This window comes from Etheostoma cragini, chromosome 3, assembly GCF_013103735.1.
Source record: "Etheostoma cragini isolate CJK2018 chromosome 3, CSU_Ecrag_1.0, whole genome shotgun sequence".
Taxonomy (NCBI): domain Eukaryota; kingdom Metazoa; phylum Chordata; class Actinopteri; order Perciformes; family Percidae; genus Etheostoma; species Etheostoma cragini.
This window is the reverse complement of record NC_048409.1, coordinates 14,438,606-14,449,493: the sequence shown is the minus strand read 5'-3', so window position 1 is coordinate 14,449,493 and position 10,888 is coordinate 14,438,606. Positions and strand designations below refer to the sequence as shown.

The window sequence follows — 10,888 nt, the reverse complement described above, 5'->3', positions numbered from 1 at the left end:
ACTTTTGTTTTATAGTTTCTCAAGCCTCTGTGTGTCCTGTATGTTGCTGAATTTCTTTTTGCTTTTACTTTACTGCTTGTATTAAAATACACTGACGGAACAAGGATCAAATATCCTTTGCAAATTGAACAAATAATCACTATTCAGACTTAACACTGTGGTTAATGAAACCTCGAGTCAACAGTATAAAATCAAAGTTTAATGTATTACCGTTGTTTACTATGTTGTAACAGCAGTCTTGAAGACTCATTCAAGATTCATACGTGTAAATTAATTATACAGAGGGAAGGAAATGTTTGATACGACATGGATGTTTTTAGTTGCTTGTATGCTCCTATGATCTGTGTTTGTTTAAATTATGGGTGCAGTTATACAGCATGTAGCGTTTATTTTTGTACAATATGTGTCATGTCTCCAGTTTGATTATACTCTCATAATGAATAATTAATGCATCTGCTAGGATAGCGTTCTCTTCCATCACGACCCAAATATAAAAAACACAAATGTCAGTAAGATCAGAGATCTGCTTTTGGTCATATGTACAGTATGATGAACAGAAAAGATGGTTCAGAAATTGCTATTGATGATTTTGTGGGGATGCCTATAACAGCTGATTTATCACGGTTATTTTCCTGAGAGACAGAAGGCGTATACTGTACCTGATTACAAATATACTGCAATATGAAGGTACTATCATTAAAGGCTTACAGTTTATTATATACAATCTAAAATCCCCTTTTAACTTTAATTTATTGTTTATAATATATTAGTTCGATTTCTATTAGGTATTTGTGTGAGCATGTAAGCTAAACATGATCAAATTCACTTCACATGCATTTGGACAGAGCAGGAAAAGCTGGGCCATGTGGAATTGGCATCATTTAAAGTTATCATGGCTGAGATCAAACTGCTTATGTCAGGTTATTTCTTTTTCTGCCCTTTGGAGGCGTCTGGGCCGTCAATTTGGTCTTTGTGTCCTTTCAGAAAGCGTAGGATCTTCTCAATCGTGGCTTCCTGATATTCATGGGACCATCTGTGTCAAGAAAAAGGCGGCAGGTATTTGATTAGGTGCATTATAAGCAAATCAGTTGTATCCAATAGGTGTTTTACAGTTCCCTAATCATAAATCACAAACGTTATATTCATAAATGATTCATTGCAGAAATAAAAGAGGGTATGAAAAGATTAACAATGTTGGCCTTAAACAGTTTAGTTATCACACAACTGGAAATCCAACTAAATAAGCTGTTAAACCTCTTGAGAAAGGGATTTTACAGTACATCACACAGTAATGTGGTGAGTGATGTGAGAATTTCCTGTCCTAATTACAGAGATGTCCTAACCAAAAACAACGTGGTTTTTCACAGCAAAGCCTGTTTAATTTGAGTTACAGTGTACGGTTACTCACTTGATGCCATTGAAGTTAAGAATTGCTCTCATGTCCTCGGGCATAGACATGGGGTCCGGCCACGTAAAGTTATCTGTGACAGGAACTATGTTCTTCTTACCAGCCATGGCCGTGACTATCTCCTGGAAGATTAACAAGACTTCTTTTTGAGTTTATGCAATATTAGAAATGTCCAGACACAAAAAGTAAAAGCACAGATGTAAAACATCATCTCATCATTTGACCCCATGTTTCAGCTGCAATAAGTACGTGACATGTACTTTTAACTGATAGCTCAGACAGGGAATGTGAATGGGACAGGACTAATAACATTCCACAAGCAGCTGCTGTAGCAATTTAAATTTAGAATATCTTGATAAGGGCTTAAGGTGCAGTGGAGTGAAAGTTTTAAGCAAAAAGTGAGACCTAATATTTCAACATGAAGTCCCATACATGCAGAGAATGGAAAACCTCCAACCTTATGCACCCAATCCTTCATGTCAGTGTCACCCATGCACTTGTCAAGCGCATTGGCAGACAGGACCAGTATGAAGTTCCGCGCCCGCTGTACGCTCTGGATCAGTTTGTCCTGGAATTTACCGGCCTCCAGCTTCTCCACATCTATGAAGACGCTGTATCCTCGAACCTGCAGGTGCACCTTCAGAAGGCTTGGGACAGGGGATGAAACAAGAAAGTCTGTGAAAAATGTTTTACTATACATGCATAATGCCCTTGCCCTGGCTCTAATTTAACTTATTTCTTCTTCTTGAAATCTTCCACTTATCCTGTTTCAGTTCTGACCTGGCCAGCTGGGAGCCGGTAGTCCGACGGTAGCTGATGAAGACGTCGGGCCCTGCAGGCTGGGCATCTGTGTGGCATGGTTTTAAGGCTCTGTGGTTGGCAGAGAGTATTTTGGCTCTGTGGACTCCGTTGTCTATGTGGCAGTCATTCTGGAGCTGCAGATCGGTCAAGCTCTGGACGTTGTTGCTATCCACTCCTGACTGGACAAGGCCATAGGTGTACTGACGGAAACGAGGGTCCACCTCAACTAACCAGTCAGCCATGTTGTTGGGGTCACATGTGGAGTAGTTGGCATAAGTCTTCAACACACGTAAGTCTCTCAAAAACCTGCCAGGATGAGACAGAACAGGGGTATTTGTTAGACTGGTGTTAGAGTCCTCATTGTGTTGAAAGGTTTGTACCACTTGCCTCTTGCGAGTGAGGCCTGCGGTCATGCCCAGATCATCGCTCAGTTCCTGGTCCGTGATGTTCAGCAGGAGGTCTCCATCCACCTGGAGCTCCTGTACAGCAAGATAGTTAGAGTTGTCAGACATACTGTATAATCGATCATTATACCTGTATTTATATGCTTTTTGCTTAATAGTACTGTTACACATACCTGGAAACGGTCACAATAGGCACTAAAGCCAACCTGCTGCAGCCAGGTTTGCACTTCAGAGGTTTTCCAGTTGGGCACACATGACAAGATAGGTTTCGGCACTTCTTCTCCCATCATGCTCAGAGCCCGCTTGGCGAGGGCACAGGCTGTGCCATTACTGGAGTACATGACCATTCTTTTTAGGCTCTGCACTGCTCCGATCTCTTGAAATATCTTGAAAGCAGCACAAATTAAAACTAAGTCACAACAAAGCTACCAGACTTTATTAGCTAAAAATCTTCAACTACATGGAACGCGGACAGTGATTGTACCTTAGTGTTGCGCTGACGTGACTTGATGCTGGTCTCTACACAAAGGTAAAAGGCTGCAATGCACTTTCCCTCCACTCTTGTGCCATCCAGTAATGGCAAAAGTTGCTGAAGATCCGCTGCTGTCTTACCCTGCATGCAGTCTGCACTGTCCAATAAACTGCGGGCAAAGTCATCTGGATCCAAAGATGCGATGAATGGCTCCACCAGCTCCAGGGTTCCAGATTTCACCACCTGTTTTTCAATTTCTCGGTTTGCGGCTAACACAGTCACAGCCAGACATGCGTGGAAGCGAATGAGTTCATCCTCTTTAGAAAAAGCCAGTGGGAAAAGCCACTCAGCCGCCTGTTTCTCGATCATCAACCGCTGGCAGCGGTGGCCTCCGTACATGGCACAGTTTGCCAGTGCCACAGCACAGTGGCGCAGGACAGTGGGATCTGTACCCCGGCACCAGAAGAGGAGGGCGTCCAGGGCACCGTTAGAGATGAGGTGGACAGACGTCTCCTCGGTGTGTTTGAACATGTGCTCCAGGATCCCCGAGACACTGCGAGCCAGCTGTGCATCTTCCTGATGTCGAGTCAGGTTGAGGATGACCCCCAGACCCATTCGTGCTACATAATCTCTGTCAACAGAAGTTTGTAAATATGATGACAAAACTTGACTCATGCACTCAGATGGATGCTAGACTGACTGCAACAGTAAACAGGTAGGCCTTCTGAACAATTGAGGCACAAACAGGTGTGTTTGGTAACACGACGTTATTAATCAACTAGGGCTAAAACGATTAGACTTAATTAACAGAAGTAATTGATCAACATAATGGACAGTTTTGACTGTTGATTAATCCTTTAAGTCATTAATCAAGCAACAGTTTTCGGTACCACATTCTCATATGTGAGGATGAGATGTCACCGTAAATTAAATAAAGTATAAATAATAATTCCAGTACTCAGAAATGTGCCCTAAAATCAACATAAAGAGTGGAAACAAAGAGATGAATACTGCTTTTAACATTTACAAGCCAATAAAAACAGCCCTTGTATAACCTTAGTTCTAATGATTAGTTGATCAAATGGCAGAGACACCTTCTATTAAATTGTATTGCAGGATTTTGTAAGTGTCGAAATCATGTGTTTTTGTCTATCACTGTACAAAAACAGACTGCAATATGATGCAATTAAGGACAGACAAAGTAAGGCCTCGATCCCACATGAGAATAATAACTCCATTTCAACAGGGATTAAACACTTTAAAATGATCAACGGTGGAACCTTTTTGTTTGTGTCAGTGTTGCTGTATCTCCTGTGCAAAAGTCCACGTTATTTTGTCCACCCCCGTACAAACTGTACCTGTTCTCTGAGGTCAGTATCTGCTCCAGCAGCTTTGCAGACTCGTAGGTGATCTCCACGGCAGGCGTCTGTTGAAGCTGCAGCAGCAGCTCCAGACCTCCATCCAGCCGGATCCGGTTGCAGATCTCTTCGGCCACCTGACGGCCTACAGTGGGCAAAACCCAGGCCTCCTCCACCAGCTGGAAGAGCTCTGCGATGGCACTGCGGGTCTCATCGGAATCAGAGGTCTCCTTGGATGACTTTAGCTTTCTGATGGCGGAGCGCAGGGCGGGGATTGAGTAGTCCAGAACCGCCTTGACGTTCGCATTGACGCCCGGAGAGACCGCTTTGGGGTCGGAGACCGTCCCGGAGCCGCTCCTTCCTCTCCGCAGCCGGCTGACATATTCCGGGACTGTAAGTCTGTCTGAGCTAAACATGATGAAGAATTGTCGGTGAAGCCTCCACAGCAAGAGCGTCAGAGACAACAGCATCTACCAGCAGACACTCGTCAGTGTCAGTGGATGTTGAAATGGGTTTGTATCCAAAGGCCTCTCTTCTCCCTGTCAGAGATGTCCAGCCTGGTGCCTCAGTTGTTAATCCAAAATGACAGTTTTCACCAAATTACATCACCTCTCTCTAGTCGATGTCCTCCCTGACAGTAAGCCCATAAATACTCAAAACAGATCTTGAGGAGGTCACAGTATGTCTGCCATAGTCAACTGCTGCTGCTTTGTCTCTTTTACCCCACCGACCAATAGAGGACTTAATGTATGGACAGAATCTGTGTTGCTGAAGTGTCCTTAAATTGGCAAAGTCTCAACACATATGGCCTCAAACTGAAAGAGAAGGGAGCAAATCCACTTGTTTTCCAGACAAGAAAACCGACTATTGTTGTCGGTGTTTTGGAGACAAAGAAGAATCACCTCCTTATCTGACGCACCGTAGCCTAAGTCTCCCTGCAGAAACACAGAATATGACAGGCCTACCCCTCTCCGATGTCAGCCTCCGGGCTATCGCATCCTTCGGTCAGCATCCGCAGACTCGCCGTATCTTCAGGGGTCTGCACCGCCCACTGACTCCGGATTCTGCTCGCATGAACAGGAAAAGACCCCCCCCCCCCTCCCCCTACCCCTTCACCACAGCCGGTCAGAGCTCATCATGCTCTGGGATAGATGTAAATAAATCACCACAGGCCCTCTGCTGGAGGAAGAAGAGAAAACCAAACCATCTGAGCAACACCATCAATGTTTCTTAAAATGTGCTGTGTACAATTTGTGTAAAAACTCTTAGCATATAGTATAATTAATGAATTAAGGGGGGGAAATCTATGCAAACTCCACCCATGTGTTTTGGTCATGGGAAATGTAAATATCATAGTATATTGTTGTTAAAGGGGAAATAAAAAGCATTGGAACATTTTCAGTTGATCCAGATTTTTGATTTTTCATTGTAATGCCTCGTGGAATAATAATTAAAAGGAATACAACTAAGCCCACTTACAATATTAAAAATAATTTCAAAAAAAAAGTAGCGTATCAAATATTGTTTAGATTTGTTTTGACAAAGACTGTTTTGAAACAAGATGTGTAGTGAACTCGTGGTAGGTGTTTCAAATGCTGATTCCAGAATTTTTAGTCTCAATGTAATTAACCCTTGTGTTGTCCTCCCGGGTCAACAACAGACAAAGATTTCACATTTTTGTGTCTTTTTCAGACTTTTTTTTAGTTGTCACTAACACCACCTTCCTACCACTAGTTTTACACTACTTTATGGAAGTCATGCTCAATAACCCTCACTTATATAGAATTATACCTAATATTTGACTTAAAAAAGCAGAAATTATTAATTATTCTGACCAATAGTTAAGATCAGAGGAACGTAAAAATGAGGTCAGTCAGGAACAAAAGTTGTCAATTTTATTTGAAAAGAGCGTTGTATGGAATCCAATCCATTTTTTTGTTGTGATCTAGTTAACAAGGATGCAACGCTTCTATAGGACTACTTCCATATAGTTAAGACTTGGTTTGAACGACACACCAAATTGTTGGAAATGTAAGACATAGGAAGGCCAATTAATTCATGTCCTATTGTCCTGTGATAAGTTCAAGGAATTTTGGACCAGCACACATCATAACATATGTCCGATTGCATGGACCCCTGTTCCAGTTAGCCCATTATTATTTGTTCTGGAAGATTGGTCAATTCTATGCGTAACAGATAAGTAGATAAAAAGCTGGGTCCAGGCTGGTTCAATGATAACAGACAGATTCTTTTAAGAGAATGGAGGAATGAAGGGGGTGCCGTCAATCTAGGAGTGGCCTTTTGAGATAGTTACGATGGCAGCATTTGACAAAATGTCACATAAACGGTTTGCCTGATTGGATGTCTATACAACAAAGTGGGGAAGTTATCTGAGTTTTCTAGAGGGCTCCTAAGAACCATTGCTCTGGGACCACTAAATTATTTTTAGATTGCAGTAAAATTGCAAAAGCAAGATGGTTCGAGGGCAACAGATGGACACAAACTTTTGTTTCCTATTGATCTCTTTCTGTGTGTCTGTTTTTTTGCTGAAGCAGAAAGAGGTTTGCAAATAAGGTTAAAGTAAACAAGGAAGCAGGGTGACTGACACATGTTTCCAATGATTGTGAGCACATGCTCTGTCATTAGTTTTTCAGTCTGTCCTCTCACACAGAGGCAACATGAGGCCGTGGGCTGTCCTGCTGCTCGCTCTGCTCGCTCAGACTTTTGCTGGAGATGGTAAGTTCAACATTAAAAAATCACTTTTAAAGTTCAGAAAATTTGTATTTAGCAAATAGAGTGTTGCTAGTTGTTGTTCAACCTTCAGTATAGTGTAATAGTGCTTCAGTAAAGACTTGATAAGGGGTCTACTATGTGTCAAATGTACGATGTCCTGTCTACCACATAAAGCAATTAACATTTAACAACAAATACATTTATTTCATTCTTCATTTGTTTAACCAGTCAGGTGTATCAACTCTGGGTGCCCTGTCTACACAAGTAGACATATTTATAACAGTAAGGACTGCTACAAACAATTGAATGTGTTTTTAATTAATTTGATTATTTTTCAAGTATTTGTTTAGCCTAAAATGCCAGAATATAGTGGAAATAGCCATCACAGATGACCAGAATAAAAAAGGACATACATACATACATATATATATATATATATATATATATATATATATATATATGCTATTTACATGAAATGATGTATGATAAGCAGGAATTGAACATACAGAGATAGTTCAAATGCTAGAAAAAAATCAAATCACTGTTGATGACATGCTGTCAACGCCTCATGGGAGCTGTCATCAATCAAATCCAATTTTACTTTATTACCTGGAGGAGAAAGGAAATGTATTTAGTGAGAGGTGCGAATACAATATAACAATATAATTTTCTGGATCTGTGTCGTTTCTCCTCAGAGTCCTGTATGGGTCGCTGTGAGAATGGCTTTGACTCCCAGAGGAAGTGCCAGTGTGACTCGATGTGCAAGTATTACAGGAGCTGCTGCTCTGACTTCGAGGTCACCTGTGGCATGATGAGTAAGAAACCTCTCTGCTCCGAAACGTTGTGAGAGACAGTCTACATGGTGTAGGGAAAGATGGTCATTGATGTCCCTTTTCTCCCTCAGCTCGCGGAGACACCTTTGTGTTAGCAGAGGACGATGATGGTGAGCTGTTTGAAGGTACCACTCCATCGCTCAGACGTTCAGCCCACGACCAGTCTGTCAATCGTCAGCTTCCGCCCACACAACAGCCCATCTCAGACTTTGATCACAGGCCACAGCAACATCCAGAAACCACACTGGAAATGAACAAACCCCCTCAACTGTTGGATACCATACTTCAGAATATCCCTGTTACACAAAAAACATCCATTTCACAGACAGTCCAACCAACACAGATGTTCCCCAGCACAACTGAACCCTCTCGGACCGATCCAGCAGCCGAGACAACCACTGTTCCCATCACAACAGCCGCTACTGAAGCCCCCGACCCAGACGCTGTGGCCTGCAGTGGGAGGCCCTTTGACTCCTTCATGCGGCTAAAGAATGGTTCCATATATGCCTTCAGAGGTAAGTGCCCTTATTTAAAAATATTTAATGAAGTTGAAGTGTAAGATCTTTCTTTTGCAGGGGAACATGCTTATGAACTTCTGTTTTCTTCTAGGGGAGTACTTTTTTGAACTGGACCAGAAATCAGTGCTTCCTGGTTATCCAAAGCTCATAAAGGACGTGTGGGGCATCAGTGGGCCTATTGATGCTGCCTTCACTCGCATCAACTGTCAAGGGAAGACTTATATCTTTAAGGTGGGGACACAGCAAGTTATCATGTATTATTAAATCACGTACATCCGGCCACGGCTGTAATAACTCTTTAATGTTTAAACGGATCATAACGTTCATTAGGGAAACAAGTACTGGAGGTTTGACAACGGCATGTTGGATGAAGACTACCCTCGAGATATCAGCGTGGGCTTTGACAAAATTCCTGATCATGTGGATGCAGCTTTTGCTCTGCCATCTCCTGGTCACAATGGAAAAGAGAAGGTCTACTTTTTCAAAGGTACAGCCATACAATGCCCAAAATATCTAGATATGTCTGTAGAATATTTGGTGGTTTGAACATGCAATAATGTGGAAAATACTTGGCATCGTGTTGGTTTCTCCAGGGGATCAGTATTACATGTACGAGTTTTTGCACCAGCCGTCCCATGAGGAATGTATCACCATGTCAGAGAGGTCTCCATCCACACTGTTCAGGCGCTACACTGACATGTACAACAACAACTTTGAACGTGTTATCAGCGAGCTCTTCTCTGACTGTGAGTTGTGGCATTGCAGATAATTTGTACTTGTTTTGAGGATGGAGGCAGGAGTTGTCACTTGTACAGTTTAACATTTTTCTAACCTTCTTAAGTGCCTCGGCATCATGACAAACACCACTTCATTGATAAGGACTGGAAGGGCCTCAAGTCTCCAGTGGATGCTGTCATGGCCGGCAGAATGTACGTCCCTCCCCGGAGCGTCACACAACGCCGCTACGACGACCAGCCTGACCAGCAGTGGGGTCAACAGCAGGGCCAGCAGTGGAACCAGCAGCAGTACCAGCAGTATGGACAGCAGTGGGGTCGTAGGAGGCAAAAACGTTCACCCTACTGGGGATCCATGGCTGAGCGGGGGATGAATACGGGCCAGGACTTTGCAGAGGCCGGGATGGAAATGGGTCGGAGGTTGGCAGAGAGGAGGATGGAGATGGAGGAGAGGCTCAGACGAGACTGGGACAGACGCTGGGATCAAGACTGGGACCAGGACAGACGGAGAGATGGTTACCGCCAGAACAACAGAGGCAACTATGACTCCAGAGATGACAGGTCATACTGGGGGTCCATCCAGAGCAATCTGCCCATACAGAGTGTCTACTTCTTTAAAGGAGGTAACACATCAAGGACAAATTTATTAGCATTGCAGTTTAGGTTAATAATAGTCATACAAAACAATCTTACAACATGAATGCTCACTTATTATCGTTTTATTAGATTAAACAATAATATGTGAGCATTCGTGTTAAAGGACATTAAAGGACAAAGTGGTCAAGGTACCTATCTAACCCCAGAAACATGTTTCAGTTTTTTCAGACACTCTGACCTTTGTAGATGTCGAGAGCGGCTGGGAGAGCAGACAGGAACTCTTTGAACTAATTTCCTCAAACCTGTCGAGCCACAGAGGGCTTTTTATAACTAGTTTCACATGCTGTGGACTAGTCCACATGACAAGGAAACAGACTGTCCAAACTGCTTGTTTATTGACTGAGAGTGAGATTTGCTTCCCATAAAAAGGACATGCCTGGCATGGCCATAATCTGCTAAGAGAGGAAATAATAATGACTGTCTTGTTTTCTAGCTACATACTCCAGAGTGGACCTCAGGACCAAGAGAGTTGACCACGCCACGCCTCCCTATCCCAGGTCCATCGCCAAGTACTGGCTCGGCTGTTCAGACACCACTGGGGCAGAAAAGTAGTTAAATTGTTATATGATAATTTGGACAACATTTGTATAACAGATCATTAATTTTACCTGAAACAAGCAGTGTTGGCTGCTGAACGTGTGACAAGCTTGCTCAGTGTAACACATAACTAACTGTTCTTCAACTTAAGCAAATATTGGAGATCAATGCAAATCCACACACCGCTGCTCTTCACTTCAACATGGCCAAAGTTCAACTGGTTGATTTAGATTATCTCATCTATCTTCAACATCAACTGCCCTACTTAAATAAATACAACTACAATAAAAATAAGCTCAAATGAAAAAGCCAGAAGCTTTATATATATATATATATATATATATATATGATTTTTTCCAACTTTACACCTTCTCATTTCTTGGTTTTCTGTGTCATAAAAAATCTTTTTGTTCAATTTCATCCATTAGAGACC

General features: G+C 42.5%; 2 protein-coding genes across 3 annotated transcripts; one reads left to right on the top strand and one right to left on the bottom strand.

The window, feature by feature from the left end:
- Positions 1 to 563: 563 nt before the first annotated feature.
- sarm1 (sterile alpha and TIR motif containing 1) lies at positions 564 to 5,541 on the bottom strand. Its single transcript, XM_034865362.1, has 8 exons — positions 4,444 to 5,541; positions 3,098 to 3,716; positions 2,787 to 2,999; positions 2,597 to 2,688; positions 2,189 to 2,515; positions 1,866 to 2,055; positions 1,409 to 1,530; positions 564 to 1,033 (listed from the first exon to the last, which is right to left on the bottom strand). Exons 1-8 carry the CDS (start codon positions 4,911 to 4,913, stop codon positions 922 to 924), a joined length of 2,145 nt encoding a protein of 714 aa, XP_034721253.1. The 5' UTR covers positions 4,914 to 5,541; the 3' UTR covers positions 564 to 921.
- A 1,377-nt stretch (positions 5,542 to 6,918) lies between these two features.
- On the top strand, positions 6,919 to 10,770 carry vtna (vitronectin a). 2 transcript variants are annotated; one of them, XM_034867372.1, is made up of 9 exons: positions 6,919 to 7,179; positions 7,872 to 7,991; positions 8,081 to 8,388; positions 8,422 to 8,524; positions 8,619 to 8,758; positions 8,858 to 9,014; positions 9,121 to 9,273; positions 9,369 to 9,884; positions 10,352 to 10,770. In XM_034867372.1, exons 1-9 carry the CDS (start codon positions 7,122 to 7,124, stop codon positions 10,468 to 10,470), a joined length of 1,674 nt encoding a protein of 557 aa, XP_034723263.1. In that variant the 5' UTR covers positions 6,919 to 7,121; the 3' UTR covers positions 10,471 to 10,770. The 2 variants fall into 2 exon arrangements, with proteins under 2 accessions (XP_034723263.1, XP_034723262.1); XM_034867371.1 differs by having other exon boundaries at positions 8,081 to 8,524.
- The last annotated feature ends 118 nt before the right edge of the window (positions 10,771 to 10,888 follow it).